The sequence below is a fragment of the Helicoverpa zea genome, chromosome 4, assembly GCF_022581195.2.
Source record: "Helicoverpa zea isolate HzStark_Cry1AcR chromosome 4, ilHelZeax1.1, whole genome shotgun sequence".
In the NCBI taxonomy this organism is placed as follows: Eukaryota; Metazoa; Arthropoda; class Insecta; order Lepidoptera; family Noctuidae; genus Helicoverpa; species Helicoverpa zea.
The window spans coordinates 6,550,831-6,569,418 of NC_061455.1; the positions used below are offsets into that span (position 1 = coordinate 6,550,831).

General features: G+C 36.1%; 2 protein-coding genes and 1 non-coding gene across 3 annotated transcripts; all 3 read right to left on the reverse strand.

The window, feature by feature from the left end:
• Positions 1-25: 25 nt before the first annotated feature.
• Positions 26-8,227, reverse strand: LOC124629498 (xanthine dehydrogenase). Its single transcript, XM_047162886.1, has 8 exons — positions 8,025-8,227; positions 5,123-5,277; positions 2,512-4,696; positions 2,121-2,429; positions 1,700-2,037; positions 777-1,581; positions 515-682; positions 26-335 (listed from the first exon to the last, which is right to left on the reverse strand). The coding sequence occupies exons 1-8, from the start codon at positions 8,097-8,099 to the stop codon at positions 285-287; spliced, it is 4,086 nt and encodes a 1,361-aa protein (XP_047018842.1). The 5' UTR covers positions 8,100-8,227; the 3' UTR covers positions 26-284.
• Positions 8,228-10,387: 2,160 nt separating this feature from the next.
• On the reverse strand, positions 10,388-18,118 carry LOC124629494 (xanthine dehydrogenase-like). Its single transcript, XM_047162877.1, has 8 exons — positions 17,927-18,118; positions 15,638-15,792; positions 13,075-15,211; positions 12,681-12,989; positions 12,260-12,597; positions 11,365-12,169; positions 11,076-11,243; positions 10,388-10,659 (listed from the first exon to the last, which is right to left on the reverse strand). Exons 1-8 carry the CDS (start codon positions 17,996-17,998, stop codon positions 10,609-10,611), a joined length of 4,035 nt encoding a protein of 1,344 aa, XP_047018833.1. The 5' UTR covers positions 17,999-18,118; the 3' UTR covers positions 10,388-10,608.
• Trnak-cuu lies at positions 15,510-15,582 on the reverse strand. Its single transcript has one exon. It is a non-coding gene; the product is annotated as a tRNA-Lys (tRNA).
• Positions 18,119-18,588: the final 470 nt, after the last annotated feature.

The following is an 18,588-nucleotide window of genomic DNA, read 5'->3' on the forward strand; positions in this document are numbered from 1 at the left end:
GATTAGATAAAAAAAGACATTCAAATTAAAAATAATAACGTATATTGTTTGCACAACTAAACATTTTTGCAAAAATATTCTGTTACATTACATAACAAAATAAATATATTCTATAAAAAATAAAGAATTTATATTTAAGACAAGAATGCTAAACAGACATTGCTTTTAGCCTGTTTTATTAAAATATAAATTAAAAGTACATTAAATAACATTTAGATGAGATAGACAACTATTTCACAACCTCTGTTTTGGCTTGTGTAGACATTTTTTTTTTAAACGATAAACTATGGGACGACGTTCCATGGTACGAAGGTGCCTGCTTTTGGTTGGTCCAACTGAAACAAAAAACATGAGTTAAATTTTCCGTGGTTGTAAAAAGGCCATAAAAAATGACCTTACTAATTGAAACTCGAATATGAAACCACGTTAAAGAAATCTGGGTCAAAAATAATCTCTATCCGGAACATTCAAATTATACCAATTTCGTATGTTCTCTGCTTAATAAATTATTTACCTTCTTAGTAATATGATCCTCGCAGGCCATACGAATACGGGCAGAAGTCGCGGGCGACTCCAACTGGAAGTCTAAAGATACGCCAGCATCGGCCCGCGCCGCTCTTATTGCTTCTTTTATCGCAAAGAATGCGGACGCCGCCAAAAATAGTGGTGGTTCACCCACAGCCTGAAAATATAAAAGGATTGTTTTAGATGTATTCTTTAAAAGAACAGAGTTAATTTGAATTGGATAAATATAGCAGACCGGATTAGTAGCTCACCTTTGACGAGTAGACTGCTCTCGGATTTGGAGCTCCTTTGAGCAAGGATACATTGAATTCTTGAGGAATGTCGCCGAAACCAGGAATTTTGTAAGCACCAGGCCCTCTTGAAAACAGAGTACCATTCGGAGAATAGATCAGCTCTTCCAATGTGAACAAACCGTAACCTTGTATAAACCCGCCTTCAATTTGACCAATGTCTATTGCTGGGTTCAAACTTTCACCCAAATCCATCACAATATCACTTCTTATGACTTTGTGGTCACCACTGAGACAATCAATCTCAACCTCTGTACATGCAGCTCCATATGTGAAGTAATTGAAAGGTGTTCCTGAATTCTCATTGATGTTATAACCAATACCAGGAGTTGCGTAGAAGCCTGAAGCGGACAAACTAACTCTGTCGATCCAAGCTGATAGCACCCAGTCTTCCCATTTACCATTGGGATTCTTCTCTTTGAATGGTTGCAGCCTCTTTGCAAGAGTCTCACAAGCTTGCAGGACAGCCATGCCGTTCAAATCCGATCCAGCACTGGCAGCTGTTGCTGAAGTATTGGGCACTTTGTCCGTTGAAGTTTCACTAATATGAATCTTAGACACATCAATTCCTAGTGCACGAGAAGCAACCTGGATCATCTTTGTGTGAAGACCTTGACCCATTTCAGTTCCACCATGGGATAACAGAACTGATCCATCTACATATATTAGGACTAATGCTCCAGCCTGATTGAGTAGCTTTTCCGTGAATGCAATACCAAACTTCGTTGGAATAATTGCTATACCACGCTTTCTCCATCTGTGCTCCCTGGAAATCAAGAAAGTATAATATAAAAAAAATGGTAAAATAGTTGGTAAATCTTGTCCGTAGTCAGGGTTTAACATCTTTTTGGGAAAATAAATTCAAAAGAAAATATAAAACTTACTTATTAAACTTTTCGATTTGCAGTCTCCTTTCGGCTAATTTACTTTTCTGTACGCATTCGTCCCAACATCTTTGCAGAGTACAACTCTCCAAAACTTGATGGTAGTGGGTTATTGAGTTTTCTTGGTACAAGTTAAGTCTGCGGATCTCATCAGAGCTCTTGCCAAGTTTAAATGCGATATCTTCAATTATACTCTCGGCACCGAACATACCCTGTGGACCACCGAATCCTCGGAAAGCAGTATTTGATGGCAAATTGGTCTTACAAACGTGTCCGGTTACCTCGGCGTTCGGAATGAAATAAGCATTTTCGTAGTGGAACATAGCTCTTTCAACCACCTGGAAACGTTCGATTAATTTCATATCTACGATAATTTTGTAACGAAAAATGAAATAATAATGATAAGATTTCTTATACTCACAGGGCCTGATAAATCTATAGAATATCCCCCATTGTTGTAAATATTTACTTGTGCAGCCATTAATTTGCCTTCTGGAGTTACAGCCACCTTATATTTGATCAAGAATGGATGTCTGGTGCCAGTCATCATCATATCTTCGTCTCGATCGAGCATGCATCGGACTGGCTTCTGAAGTTTATGAGCTGCGAATGCAACAGGTAATGCCACTAGCATACCACGAGATTCTTTGCCACCAAATCCACCACCCATACGTTTTACACGAGCCACAATTCTGTTCATGGGGACATGCAATATGTGGCTCACTAATTTCTGAAAGGGAAAGTTACCCATGAGATATCTTAAAATATTTTACAGTATTAAGAATATAACATTGAATATCAGAAATATTTACCGCTATTTCTGAAGGATGTTGACTGGAACAAAATATTTCTAATTCATCATCTTCTTTCTTTGGAATCGCAAAAGCAGCATGAGTTTCCAAATAAAAGTGTTCTTGACCGCCCATTCGACATTGACCTTCTATTATAATATGGTTCTTGTCTTCAAAGGCGCTTTGTACGTCTCCTCTCCTGATCGTTTTAGGAAATTGTGGGTAAAATGAATTCTTTTCAATAGCATCTTCTATTGTTACAATAATTGGATGAATATCTTCATATTGAATTTCTACCATTCTAGCTGCCTCTTGTGCTGTTGCTTGATCTTGTGCTACGATAACACCAATAGTCTGGCCCTGACTTGTAACTTTCTCACTTACAAATAATTCCTCATCGTGGAAAATAGGTCCGATAGCGTTTTGTTCAGTAGTTAAATCCTTAGCAGAAAAGAATGCGACGACTCCTGGTTTTTTCAAGGCTTTCTCAGCATTTACCGAAAGCAGTTTAGCGTGAGCTCTTGTGCTGAGAACAAATGCTAAATAGAGCTCACCTTCTGCAGTAGGAATATCATCACAGTATATTGCTTCTCCGGTCGTCTGCTTAAATGCTGACATATGTGTCAGTGGCCTTCCAACAGCATCACTTTTAACTTGTTCCTCTCCAACTAAATCAAAATATTGAGCGCTTTTTGGAACATCACTATGAAATTGGTCAGCACCACTGCTGTGATATGGAATAATAAGATCTTCATGTATGTAATCTTTGGTCATTTGTTTAGCTATTGCTAAGTAAGCCTTGAGGAACAAACTCATTGTTAAAGTTCTTCTAAATTGTATATTTCCTCCAGGAGCAGAAGGACTTAATGGAAATTCTTCTATCAATGATGAAAAAGCTTTGTCCAACATAGCTTCGTTCCATTTTTCTCCCTTTAAAGCTTCACTAGTTTTTGTGCCCAATTTAGTTACAGGAGCCATACCACCGAAAGCCACGTTAAGGTGCTTTATAACATTACTGTTATCTTCAAATTCGACGTTGATTGCTGCGGTGACAATTGAGATATCGTCTTCTCTTCTCTTGGCTTGCTTAAATGCTGTAACGTACTGGTATTTATTCGAATAGGGAATCTCTATAGACAATAGAATTTCGTTCGGCTTAACAACATTTTTTCTATAGCCAGTGAAGAATGTTTCATCCATCAAAACAGACCGATGTCCACCATCTTCGCTCACCAAATTAAGCTTAACCTTTAAGGCCATTAAAATCGGATTCAAATCTGATATGGGACTACCAGTCATTATATTTCCACCTATAGCTGCAACATTTCTTATTTGTTTGCCAGCAAACCAGTTAAGCATTTCTACAATAGTTACAAAAGAACGAGTTTTATATTTGGGCAACTCTTTTATGTACTTCCTCAAATTATTTTCTATATCCATTAGAGTAGCTGCGGCTCCTATTGTTAACCCATTTTCATTTTCGGTGATCGAATTTAATTCTGGTATGGAGTTAGGCGTTATTATGGTAGGGTAAACGCAGTGCTTGAATTTTACTTCGACTCCAACTTCAGTATTTCCGACAACAATTTTCGCATCTGGATAAGTTTTCTTTAATTTCAAAATTGTATTTAATTCTTTTGGTCTGTACCACGAAACTTTTTGCCCTTTGAATACCAAATATTGATCGTCATAAATTGATGACAGCTTCAACTCTGGTGGAAATATGGGTTCTTGACTTTTGTCGTATGGCAAAAATGAGGATCTATCAAAGATATATTCTGTTTCGCTTGCATCCTCGCCTTTATCAGTCTTGTTTTTACAACAGTCTTTACCCATAGCACATACATTGTTTTGACCATTTTGTGTACCATTGGTAGACCCATTAGAGATGCGTTGTGTCTCCCAATCTTCTATGAAGGTTTTATATCCTTCTATAATAGCTCTGTATCCTGTACATCTGCAAAGATTTCCTTGGAAAGCGACTTCCATATCACTAAATGAAATAGTACTGTTGGTTCTAAGTAAAGTGTACATAGACATGACAATTCCTGGCGTGCAGAATCCGCATTGTGAGCCGTGTGCCTTAGCTATGCGTTCTTGTACTGGGTGTAATCTAGTTTTCGTTGACCCAATGCCTTCAACTGTAGTTACTGCCAAGCCATGCATGGCGCACACAGGCGCTAGACATGCATTCACTGCCAGGTGGCTGAGTTATAGAGTTAAGGAAATGGAAAGTCGTTTGAAAATGAAATTGGTATGTTTTGTTGCTATATGTCTTAAGTGATCATCAATTAAAGCAAATTGTGCGAATACATGATCTAATTACGTATTTTGCTTTCATAAACATCTCAAACTTTACAAGCAATAATATCACTTGTCAGTGATACTGTTATCTCAACAAGTCACTTTAAAATTATCAATAAACAAACTGTAACTTACGCAAATAGCGATCTTCGTCTATCTGCGTTTTATTCCAAATTAACAAAGCGAAACAAGCTATAAATCTATCCACGATGAAGTTCTAAACGAGCCTACAAAGGCGTGAAAACTTATTGAATCTTTTTCGGGATTCGGCTTTAGCTCACTCTATTAGGAAAGAGGATTCGCTGAATTGACGCTTTTAAAAGGATACTAGACTTTCTTCTCAACACGGTTGTATTTGGATATCATAACAGTGCAGGCCCCGCATCCTCCTTCAGCGCAACCCAGCTTGGTGCCTGTCAGACGCAACTTCTTCCTCAAATACCAGAGTAGCGTCCATTCTGGATCAGGATTGGGTTCAACTACCTGAAAATGTTAAACATGTCATGATAACTATAGATATTACTGATATGACACTTCCCAAAGGAAATCACTTCAGAATTACCACAAATTAAGATTTTTTTTTTCTATCGTGACAACATAAAATATATCAAGTGCCAAAAAACCGTTTATGTATGTATTCAGGAAAATTACGGTCCATGTGAAGGAATGTTGTGACAGATCGGATAGGCACAAAGTAATTGTCATGATGTTTCGGCAAAAACTGGTTGTTCACTTCACGTGTTGTTGCGCTTTATGCAATATTTTATAGGCCTGTCGTTAATTACGTTTTTACAAATCACAAATAAATAGCTAATAGGTAGGTATACGAGGCAATTAAAATTTAACAATATATTTTATTGATTGTGTTAATGTTATTTACGCCTAGATCCTTGGATATTTGCTATTGAATGTTTACCTGCTATGTGTCCGGGGAAAACCCGGACACTTTTCATGTAAGGAAGCACTCATTGAATTTAATATGTTATATAATAGTAAATGGATTACAAATTAGGTATTATATTGTTAAAAAAAAATCGTACTCGTTCGGGGGAAAATGCGATTTACGCCAAATGTCCGGGTTTTTTTAATATTTGTCCGGGTTTGGCGAAATTCGAGATGGCAGCCCTACATAGGTAGCTATTCATATTCCAATGTGCCTGCCGGCTTATACATAGATAAATATCGATACATATACATCCATCTCTATGGACTATTTACTCTCAAACACAGAGTTATTTTGTTACAGCCATGAAACAAGCTTAATACAAGACTCGTATCAGATCTACGAATCAATTAAATTGACTCAGTAGCGGCAAAAATAATATTCAGTCAGGGGCCCGATTCTCCTAAGTTAATAATGTCAAAATCGAATAGAAATTGAATCGCAATATGATCGCAATAGCAGTTTTAACCATATCGGGCATTCTGCTACTAATATAAGACCAATCGTATTCCAACGACATTCGATTGGTTTGCGATTGGTCTGCTATTTTGGTGATTTTGGTCTATACGGTAGTTTGCTCTACAATCATATTGCAATCGTAAATCATTTGCAGACAATATGATTCATTATTGAATGACAGAAAAGGATAAAAACGTTAATTTCAAAGAAAAAATAGCGGAATGCCACATACGCTTCAATCGTAATTGAGTCGGGATTGGATCTCAGTCGAACGTGAATCGTGGGTAAATCGCTTAAGTAAAATTAGGAGAATCGGGCCCCAGGTCTGTTTTGGCAAAGTCATCGTAAGTTCCTTGTGAATAATGCACAGCAACACTAGGTATGTACATCATATCACACATGATAAATGAATGCCTTTCTAGCGAGCAAACAATATAATAATATAAATTACTGAATACGGGTCATATCGTTATTATTACGATTGGAAGCAGGAGGGCGTAATAGGTCAGTACTATCAGGGCCATGCCGACGACCCTCCTTAAACATTCTGAGCTAATAACAAGTCTCAAAGCATGACGCAATTTTGTACGTCGTATTTAATATATTCTGATGATTTATTCTGGAGCTGCTATTTTTGCGAATTCAGTTGCACCGTGAGTTAATCCTTCGTGCACTCATAAATAATCTTAAGCACGAGTCCTACCCACAAAAAAAATAATCATTCCCAAGAATTGTATTACGATACAATACAAAAAAATATATTATTTAGGAAAAGTAAAAATGTTACTGAGTGTAGGTAGGTATACCAGTCAGTCTATGGTTAAAAGTAGGTAATATACTTAACCATGGGATGACTAACAGTGCCTATTACTATTAAATTAATTGATCATAACTGTATCCTAATACAAATAACACTTGTCTTTATGGAAGACTCATCTTAATTGATGAAGAAACACGTGGTCAAACACAGTTGTGTGGCGCAGATAGTTTAAACACAAGAGTTTGATGATAATCATTTTTTAACATAAGTACCTAACTAATGAGACTGCACTGTTATATTTTAACATTAGATACAAATTGTCTTGAAATTATTCCATGTAGGACTTAATTCCAATGTTGTTTTTTCGATTTGTGGGTAGAGCCTTTATTAAAATTTCGAAAGAGGCCTTGACCTCAGAATTCATTTCGATATTAACATCAGGAATGCAGTCAAATAAGATATGCTGACACCTGTGAGCTCGTAAAACTGGCTTGTGCTTACAAATAATCAAGTAATTCCATCCGTCGTTAATTGGCAGAATCTCCATCTTCCGCTTACCCACTAGCAGCGAATTGTATTCGCCATTATGAACCTCAAGGCTCCAAATCTTTCATTTCCAAAAGAAATGTGTTTGGATCTTACTCAATAACCTGTTCCGTGTATATCAGCTCAGTTTCCTTTTGCAATTCCAAGTGGGTATGAATAACAACCAGCGTTAATCCCTGACTAAAGAACCGCGCAATATTACAAACCGGGACTTTCATCACTATCTCGGATAAGATCAGTTTGGATCAAAATTGTCATGCAATAAATGTTGTTATTATGGATACGGCTAAGTATATCTATCACATGTATTTACTCTGAATATCTTATCGATAAGAGTTGCGATGAAACACTGTGTGGTAATGATTACGTTACCGAAAAAAATATGTTCATGCAATCAATAAGAAATTATTTAAGTTAAAAAATGTTACACTTCATCAGAGAACGTTTATAAGTGATCTTTTGTTCCGCAAACATTAAAACTAATTTAGATATTATCTCGTCACATGCTTCAATATTACTCACCTTTTTCCCGTTAACAAAGAATACCAACTCCGTACATATATCACCGCTTTCCTCTTCTATATTCAATAGACCCATCGTCGCGAGGATCTTATTTTTTTGATTAAACAATAATGAATGTATGTAAGATGGTGACACGTCTCACTTTATGGCGGTTCGAAACACAACTGGCGAGTGACGATGTATGATGTATGGTCGCGTGGTCGTCTGCCTGCCTCTTGTTATCCGCCTCGAGCGCGGTACATCCACATGGACAGACAACCAGTAATAAACAACTTGTTATCTCCACAGTCTTTATTATTGAAGTTATAAAAAGAGCAACTTGTGAAATCTTTCTGTATTCATAATCATACGAAATGAACTTGATACATCGAGGTCGTTAATAACTCGTTAGAAACAACGAAATCAAAACCTGTAAGAGGCAGGTGGTCTATAAAAAATAGGCAAATCAACATATTTATGAGACAAACTGACTACGAGATCAGGTTGTTTTCATTTATTTACCTTATTTAGAATTACATCAGTGCAAAATTAATGACTTCCTACACGGATATGTCGATACGTTTTTATGTAAGTATTGAACTTTTTATAATCAAACCTTTTATTTATGTAACCGTACCTAACTGTCCATCTAATTCCAACAAAAAATGAGGAATAAGAACATTTGCCTGAACTATAAGAAGCCACCATTTTTTTATCTGCAATTCTCTTAGTTATCTTTCAGGTATTTCTACTTTTTTCCAAACTATCGCGAATCAAAGTTGGGACCACTCATCCCTTTAGCACTTGGTAAGGTAACAAATAGACCATTAAGGCTGATAAAGCAATGTTTACTTTGTAGGAAATATGATCGTGACAGGAAATATAATATGTGTTTCAATACATTCTAAAGAAAACATTAAATTAACATGTATTGGTTTACGAAAAGACAGTGAAACAAAATAACCAGCTACCTATGCCAAAACATGTCCCGTAAATTCTACGCTCCTTTAGGTAAATGTTTAAGAAGAATTGTTGTCCCAGGAACATAAAAAACTTTTTTTTACCTAAAAGCAGGCAGTTTCTTGAGTAAAGATATATCATAACTTTTCCCCGTGCCAGCTATGTACCTACTTGAGTCATTCCATTTTGGGTCAAACTTCCTTCTTTATAGCTTTGGTCAAAACATGCAAAACAGTGATTGTTGACTAAACATTATTTTCCTCTACCTGCATAATAAATTTTACTCCAAGTAACTTGAAACCTGCTTACGTTTGCTGGTGCATTATAGCAAAATCACTGCACCGTTGATTAGGTTTCAAACTCGTAGACATCACACAATCGCCAGACTAGCCGATCCCACTGTCGTTGCGCTATACTTAGGTACTTTCGGCAACGTAACTGCATATAGAATGGGCATATACATATTTATTACTCTCTGTATCTGTAGGTCATATTCGAAGATTAATTTGGTACTTTTTGTGTCCTTTTGCACTAGTGATACAAGCCTGTGAAAGTGCCTATCCAATTTTAGATGCAAATTGTTCTATTGTTTAATCAGACCGATTTGATTTTTTTACTACGTATGTACTCCCAGGTCAAATAGTAAAATAGCTATTCCTACCACAGGACCAACTATTAACTCGATGCCCACTTCCTGCACTTGGCGCATAGGTCACATAAATTGCTACCTGTCACCTAGAGCTTGTTGGTCTTGAACATGGTACAAAATACTTAATAAGGTTAATAAGTCTTATACGGTAGAAATGCAGGCCTCGATATTCAAAAATAATTCGCCTAACTAGCGTTTTGGCTTATTATTTTTTCTCTCCCTTAATAACAAATTAAACTTAGTCTTTCTGTTACTGTTAATACTGTTACAGCCTTTTTATCGTCCCACTGCTGGGCACAAGCCTCTTCTAACACGGAGTCTTTCTGAAAAAATTGTCGTGTTTCTTTTTTGTGACTTGTCAATGAACAATTAGTTTAAGCTGCAATTAATCGCAACAGAAGGCGAAATAGGTAATTCGATGCAGGTACCTAGCTGACTTTAATGCTTATGTATTGATTTTTTTATAGGTATTCTTACGCAGTATATAAAAACGTACCTAATAATTTTATTAATCGAGGCTCAATCAGAAACAATTCATTTAAGATGATAACAAAATGTTTTATTCAACTAATGTTATAAGCGTTAGGGCTTCGTTGTTCCAGGTGAAAATGTCTCCTCATAAGCAATATACCTTCCAATTACTTACTTTCATTTCTTTAGTGAAGCCCTTAAGTAGTTAAAAGAATTAATCTATGCCTCCTTTCTTATCTGTAAAAATGGTCTTCTTTTTTACCGGAAGAAACCGGAAGAATAGGAAAATAAAACACTACATTAAAACATGCAATAGATATATTATGTACGTATTTTTTAATCTTTTTGCGAAGTTTTGTATGTAGCACACACATGCTCTTAAAAATAGCAGTATCAGTATTTACTGAAATTATGTAACATCAAATACAGTGATAACATATTTACATCATAGTTCTCAAAACAGTGAATAAGACTTAATCATTAGGTATAATATACCGCTATACAATATTTATTGAATGCAGATCTTCAAGCGATAACATTCCAAGGTTTTCCTTTGGTGGTTATTGTAGGTTTCACCTGAAACAATTAGGTATGTATATAGAAAAATGTAGGTTTAGGTAAGTACAGTCGCACCATTTCAGTAAAGGTTATTATCATTTCAATATTGCTGCGCCTAGCGACAACAGATATGGATAAACCTATAAAATCAGGTTTAATCTACACGCAGATAAGTACCTACTTACCTGTTTATTAAATTTCGTATTAACAGAAAAAAAAAGACGAAAAAAAATAAACCAACAGCTGATGCGAAAAGCGAGGGCGACGTGATGCTGCCTTGTGGCACTCTCTGGTATTAAGCCAAAATGTTGGAAAATTAAGGATTCGGTACCTAAGTGCCCACGTCTATTGTTAAGGGTAATTTTAGTTAATTTTTTTACTTCAGTCTGCATAAACGAAAATTTTCTTTAGATAAGTATTTATATAGCAAATACCTGTTTAGTAATCAGATCTTCACAAGCCATCCTAATTCGAGCGCATGTTGCTGGTGAATCCAGCACAAAGTCTGGAGATTCTCCACGGTCTAGCCGAGCTGCCTTTATCGCTTCTTTGATTGCGAAAAATACTGATGCTGCAAGGAATAGCGGCGGTTCTCCCACAGCCTGAAATAAACGTTCGAGTAATTTATTATGGTAATATGGCAAACAGAATATTTTTTACCAGAAACACCGTAACTTACAACTTCCCTTCATATAGCTACAAAAAAACTTAGAAGAAAATTACCTTTGATGAATAGACTGCACGTGGATTCGGTGCACCCTTGAGCAAAGAAACGTTAAACACTTTCGGAATGTCTGAAAATCCTGGTATCTTATATGCTCCAGGGCCTCGTGAAAGTGCTTCCCCGTTAGCTGAGAATACCATTTCCTCCAATGTGTAAAAGCCATACCCTTGCATGAAAGCACCTTCTATTTGTCCTATATCTATGGCAGGGTTCAAACTTTCTCCGACATCCATAACGATATCTGTTTGAAGGACCTGATGATCGCCCGTCAGACAATCGATGATTACTTCAGAACAAGCCACTCCATAAGTAAAATATTCAAATAGATTTCCGGAATTCGTCTCTGGGTTATATTCTATCTTTGGAGCAGCATAAAATCCAGTGGCCGATAATTGTACTCTATTCACCCAAGCATCTATGACCCAGTCTTCCCATTTACCAGTCGGATTTTTTGCTTTAAATGGTTCTAGCCTTGCTTTCAACGATTTACACGCTTCTACAACTGCCATGCCATAAAGATCAGAACTGATACTTGCAGCAGTTGGAGAACTGTTTGGAACTTTATCTGTCGACATTTCGCTAATGTGAATTTTCGTGTAATCTATTTCAAGCACTCGTGACGCAACTTGTATCATTTTTGTAAAGAGTCCTTGACCCATTTCTATTCCTCCTATTGAAAGCAGGACAGATCCATCTTTATACACCAACAAAAGTGCACCTGCTTGCATTAAAACATCGGTTTGGAAAGATATACCATATTTAGTTGGAACCAAGCTGAGCCCTTTCTTTTTCCATCTATTTTGCCTGCAAAAAGTTTAAAGAAAGCATGTTATTATTAAATATAAAGTAGCTTCACGTCAAAGTTATTTAATAACTAATCATTCATTTATTTACCTATTAAATTCCTCAACGTCTTTCTTCCGCTTCCAATAATGAGAAGTTTCAATACATTTATTCCAACATCTTGGTAAAGTACAGTACGTCAGCTTCTGGTTAAAATGTGTCATTGCACCCTCCTGGTAAAGATTTATTTGAACTATCTGTTCATAAGTCTTTCCTAATGTTGAAGCTATATGACGCATCATGGTTTCTGCAGCGAGCATTGCCTTAGGAGCACCGAAGCCTCTGAATGCTGTATTCGAAGGCATATTGGTTTTACAAAGATATCCATGTACCTCCGCATTTGGTATGAAATAGCAATTGTCAACGTGCACTATCGCCCTTTCCATCATCTGCAATCATTTATTTATTAATACATATTAATATATAGTTAAAAGATCTTATATTTAACAAATAGAATTAAAACCATCCCTACCGAGCAAGATATGTCCATGGAATTGCCTGCGTTACCATAAATCTCAAATTTAGCACCAGTTATTTTTCCGTCTTCGGTAAATCCTACTTTATATTTGATCAAACAAGGATGTCTATACCCAGAAGCCTGCATATCTTCATCCCTGTCTAGTACAGCTCTAACAGCTGTCTTTAGCTTATATGCCGCTATAGCAACGGGTATAGCCAATATAGTAGCTCTTGTTTCTTTACCACCGAAACCACCTCCGACCCTTTTAACTTTAGCAACAACTTTATGGTTAGGTATTCGAAGTGCTGCCGAAGCTATATGCTGAAAAAAAAATGAATAATTTAGGTAAATCATTTATTCGGACGACAAGTTATTGCATTTCAAATTGTGAAATGTTTAAACTTACTGCTACTTCCTCTGGGTTTTGTGTTGTAGCTGTAATTTCAAGCTCATCTTCTCTTCTTATAGCGTAAGCAGAAATAGTCTCAAGGTAAAAGTGTTCCTGTGCACCACTTCTTACGTGTCCTTCTACAACATGACTTGATTTTGCAAGTGCCTCATTTAAGTCGCCTTTTCGAATAATCCGTGGATACCCGGAGAAAAATGAACCGTGCGTTATTGCATCTTCGAGCGTTACAATAACGGGCTCTATGCGCTCATATTTAACAACTACTAAATCCTTTCCTCTCCTAGCTGCACTTTCTGAATTAGCCACGACTGCTCCAATTACACAAGCACGACTAGTAACCAGTTTGCTAGAAAATATTTCTTCATCTTTTATTATAGGACCCAATTTATTACATTCTCTATCTAAATCAGCGGCAGACAGGAATGCTTTTACTCCTGGCACCAAAATAGCTTTACTAGCATCAATTGATTTAATTCTTGCATGTGCTTCTGTACTGAAAACTAGCTTTAAGTATAGCTCTCCTGTAACGGGATGAATATCATCACAATATATCGCCTCACCAGTGGCTTGTTTAAGGGCTGACGTATGTGTTATTGGTCGCCCAACAGCGTCTGATGCTACCTGATCGTTATTCTTAATTTCAAAGTATTGTGAACTGCATGGATGATTTATTGCTATTTCTTCAACACCGCTAAAATCTTCATTCACATTCATGTTCTCAGAAGTGTTAGGTTGGTTGATATTTTGTAACACATATAAATAAAACCTAAAAAATAGACTCAAACAGAGTGATTTCCGATAATCGGCCATTCCTCCAGGCGCTGAAATATCTAGTTGCAATTCGTTTGTTAGAGATTCAAATGCTACATTTAGCATTTCTTTATTCCATCCTTTTCCTTTAATTAATTCTGAAGTAGCTTTAGCACAAATAGTAGTGGGTCCCATACCACCGTAACATAATGTTGCATTTAATACTGATTTGGTAATTGGATCGTAGGTAACATTGAACGCAGACGTTACTATAGAAATGTCGTCTTCTTTTCGTCGAGCTTGTTTATACGCTTTAAAATATTGCAGACTTTTGGTGAACGGAATTTCAACAGATACGACAATTTCGTCATCGTCGAGTCCAGTTTTTCTATATCCTTTAAAGAAATTATCATCGACAATAACTTTTCTTTCACCCCTACTCTTGCTGTGAATGTTCAGTACAGCGGAACATGCCATCAGGATGGGATTTAAGTCTGATATTGGACTAGCTGTTATTATATTACCCACAAGAGACGCCACATTACGGATTTGATCACCAGCAAACCAATGAAGCATTTCTTTTATTGCTGCATATATTTTCGCTTTAGTGGGATTTTCATCAATTTGTTTTTGGAGAAAACTGGACAATTCATTTAACGTTGTTGTAGCCCCTATTACAATACCCTGATCCGATACAGTGCAAAAGTTCATTTCCGATATAATTAATGGATACAGCAACACTGGATAGACTTTCTTTTTAAATTTAACTTCTACTCCTATTTCACTATTGCCAGCAATAATTTTTGAAGATGGATCGGTGGATTTTATTTTGAGTAAACCATCAAGCGTTTTTGGCCGTATCCATGTAACATGTTCTCCAGCGAAAAATAGATACTCTTCCGAGTAACTGGCATCTATCTTTAGTTCTGGTGGGAAAATGGGTTCTTGAGAAGGATCGTATGGTTTGAATGAAGATTTATTAAACAGTTCGGCATCATTATTTTTAGCTGTCTTATTTCGACAACAGTCAGCGCCCATTGCACAAGAAGTGCTTCCACTTTCACGGCAGTAATGCCTTTCCCATCCTTCTACAAATGTTTTGAACCCCTCAATGATTGGTCTGTAACCAGTGCATCTGCAGAGGTTTCCCTGTAAGGCCGTCTCTATATCACTATAATTAATTTTGCCCTTGTTTCTAAGTAGAGCATACATAGACATTACTATGCCGGGTGTACAGAAGCCACATTGAGATCCATGAGCTTTCGCAATCCTCTCCTGGACAGGGTGCAAGCGTTCTTGTGTAGAACCAATCCCTTCAACGGTAGTGACTGCTAAGCCGTGCATGGCGCAAACAGGTGTCAAACATGCATTAACCGCAATGTGTCTATTCGAAATATTACATAGTTAAGGATGTTATATCAATTAATTGATATCTTCTAATATATGTATTAAACATAATTATTATTCTGATAAAATTAACGCACTTTGTAGTGAAAAGCAATCGCAACAAACTCAGGTCTAAGGTTGAAGGCTATAAAGGTTAACATAATTTTAACAAGATGTTTAATTATTTAATTTAAATATTGCCATCAGATGAATATAAACACATTTAAATGTTATAATGTGTGAAAAATAAAAGTAGAGTTGTCCGATTAATTATTTAAAAAACCCAAAAAAAGTTGCGCCCAACGTGGGGCTCGAACCCACGACCCTGAGATTAAGAGTCTCATGCTCTACCGACTGAGCTAGCCGGGCTGTGTGAGGAAGCTCGAAATTACCTATAATATTGTTAATTTGTTTTAAAGGATACTTGACACGATTTTCGTTCTTCAAATATTGAGAAACCATGACTGTGCATGCACCGCAGCCTCCTTCTCCGCATCCATATTTTGTGCCCGTTAGCAGAAGTTTTTTGCGAAGATAAAATAGTAGTGTCCATTCTGGATCTGGATTGTCTTCTACGACCTGGAATTGGAGGTGGGAATTAATAAGCAAATAGGTAGGACATATTCTGAAGATATAGCGACAGATGTGGTATCCTCATTTATCGCAATAATTGAAAGGTATTAAGAATGGTGGTGAAGTATTTAAGTGAAAGGGGACATATAAACACAATGTAATTCGATCTAGCCTGACGCTTGACACGATTGCGTAAGTATTTGATCAAGGTTGTCACCAAGCACAAATCTAAATTGTTCTAACATTATTGACGAGTTGCGGTTTATAGACAATGGACAAAACAGCTTCATACGAAAATCTGGCTCCGAATCATCAACAAAACATATTATATAATTACGACTTACAACTTGGGTTATCACAATGCGGATATCAGCCACATGAGGGTTAGATTGGTGGTCGACCCCTTTTATTTGGTTATCTATTAATTTTGTAATAATTTTCCTTTACTCGAATACACCTTCCACCTTTTAGTATGATATTTAAAAGAACTGCACTTATTAATTAAAAACATCAATATCGGAAACAGCTACCTACATAGATAGGTAGATGAACACTGTTGTTTGCTTATTTCAAAATATAGGACCCATTTTATCAGGTTTAATATTTCCTAGCCCTAGCAGAGTGGAGGTAATCAACACTCGCATCACCACTGCTTAGCAAAACATGTGGTAGGTACCTGATTACCTAGCAAACAGGTGGTTAGGTGTCTACAATGTAAACATCGCAGCATTCTTTTATTAGGGTAATCCCAATTTTTCTGATGCTGCTCATAAAAATTAAGAAAGATCGCTAAGGATCGCTAACTAAATGTAGGCACTTTACATACTTAATAGAAAGGCATTTACTTAAATAGTTAAGTAGGTAGGTAGGTAAATAAAAATCCTAACTCATTTAATTGAAGTAACCTACAATAAAGTAGGCGTAAATACAAAATTGAAAATGGCTTATGTTTAACTGATCACCAGAAATAGTAACAAATAGCAGACAAAAATAGTAAATGATCACCAAAATGAAACTCGCATTTTAATGTAAAATGATAACCAAAGTTTTAACACTTTGCTATCCCATTTAAGTGAAATTACTCCAAAATAAATCATGCGCAAGCCAAAAATAGTAAATGATCACCAAAATTAAACCACCATTTTAAAGTAAAATGATAACCAAAGTTTTTACATTCTGCTATCCTATTTAAGCAAAATGAGTCCAAATAAATCATTGTTATCCCAAAAGTAGTAAATGATCACCAAAAGTAGTGAATGATCATCAAAATTATACCAGCGTTTTAATATAAAATGATAATCAAAGTTTTTACATCTTGCTATCCTGTTTAAGTAAACTGACTCCAAAAAAATAAGTTCGGCCTGATACAATAAATGTAATTACATTATGGGGACCCTTTTCCTGCACTAGGGTGGAAAATTGTCTATTGCATGCCTCTAAACAGTGCGATAAGAGTGTGTTTTCGAGGGAGTGTATTGAGAAACACATTCTTCTTCTTCTTTCTCCTGCCCTGTTCCCAATTTTACTTGGGGTCGGCGCAATATGTCATTTTCTTCCATTTTCCCCTGTCACTCGTCATACTGACACTCACGCATGCATTGCAAGCCGGACACATAACTTAATATGGCATCATAATACTTTATTTGATAATAAGCCTACATTTTATGGCAATCACAGTGACTTATTTAGGCAAAAATAATACATTAATTTGGTCGTCAAGAGTTGGTGATCATTTACTAAATTTGGTGGTCGAATACAATTTAAAGTGAAGTCGTGACTAAAATAGCTGGTACTATTACATTTTTAGACTTTATTTTTCTGGTGTTCAGTAGATTTTTCTGGTTGCAAAACTAAGGGTATCAAAGCATTTTATGGTGGTCATTATATTTGTTCCCATTGAAAATTACACTTACATTGCTAAATGATAATGAAATAGAGAAATAGATTGCCTTGCAAATAAGAGACGCCGACACTGCAACAGGACTATAATTTCATGGCTAACAAGGCACAAGCCATTGTTAAGTAGAATTTAATTTGCAATCATAATTTTCTCTGTAGCTGTTATAGCGTTTTTAATTTTTTAACATGTTTGGAAGGTAGGACACCTTAAAAATACATCTTGTTTGAATATAAAACTCACCTTTTTCCCGTTGACGAAGAACACCAAAGTCCTTTGCGCATCTTCAGGTATCAATCTGCTTATCAAATCCATTGTATATTTTGCGCATTGATTTAGTCGATACTAGTAACCGGTTTCTTAATAAATAGCAGGGACGGCGTCCGATACAACGTGCCGCTCTCGTCTCACTGACGTAGAATCGCGACCGTACTAAACAATTAAGTGCGAGAATTTTATACTTACATATAAGTTCAAGATAATGTCTACATTATTTTTATTTTTTTAATGGGTATCAAAATATTGATTTACTTAAAACCAGTTAGTGAACTAGGATAATTATTTTCATAATTAGGTGTGCATGTCTGCTTTAGTTTGAACGTTGCACAATATTGATTAAAAGTCGCGCCTGTAATGCCCAATAGATGAGCTAGGAAAAAAATAACTGCATTGCTTACCAAAAGTTAGAGGTAAATAAAAAATAATAATTTGGGTAATTAATATTTTCGAGGCTATTCTTGGTGACAATTTTCTTTTAAATAAGAAATATACAACCTACAATTAGTGTAAATAGGAAAGTACTAAGGCTTTCGAAAAGCTAAGCTTGTTTGGCAATTAATCCAAAATTGTAGGAAATTAAAAAAAATACAATTTCAATATGTAACATTTTATTGCCTACACTAAAA

What these genes read in the sequence shown, in the direction of transcription:
- LOC124629498 (XM_047162886.1), bottom strand. Translation starts at nt 8,099, where the DNA reads ATGGGTCTATTGAATATAGAAGAGGAAAGCGGTGATATATGTACGGAG. An exon ending in CTATAGATTTATCAGGCCCT is followed by an intron (nt 2,038 to 2,120) that starts GTGAGTATAAGA and finishes GAACGTTTCCAG; the next exon opens with GTGGTTGAAAGAGCTATGTT. An exon ending in AGGATCATATTACTAAGAAG is followed by an intron (nt 336 to 514) that starts GTAAATAATTTA and finishes TTTTTGTTTCAG; the next exon opens with TTGGACCAACCAAAAGCAGG.
- LOC124629494 (XM_047162877.1), bottom strand. Translation starts at nt 17,998, where the DNA reads ATGGATTTGATAAGCAGATTGATACCTGAAGATGCGCAAAGGACTTTG. An exon ending in AAAACCCAGAGGAAGTAGCA is followed by an intron (nt 12,990 to 13,074) that starts GTAAGTTTAAAC and finishes TTTTTTTTTCAG; the next exon opens with CATATAGCTTCGGCAGCACT. An exon ending in GTGCAGTCTATTCATCAAAG is followed by an intron (nt 11,244 to 11,364) that starts GTAATTTTCTTC and finishes CGTTTATTTCAG; the next exon opens with GCTGTGGGAGAACCGCCGCT.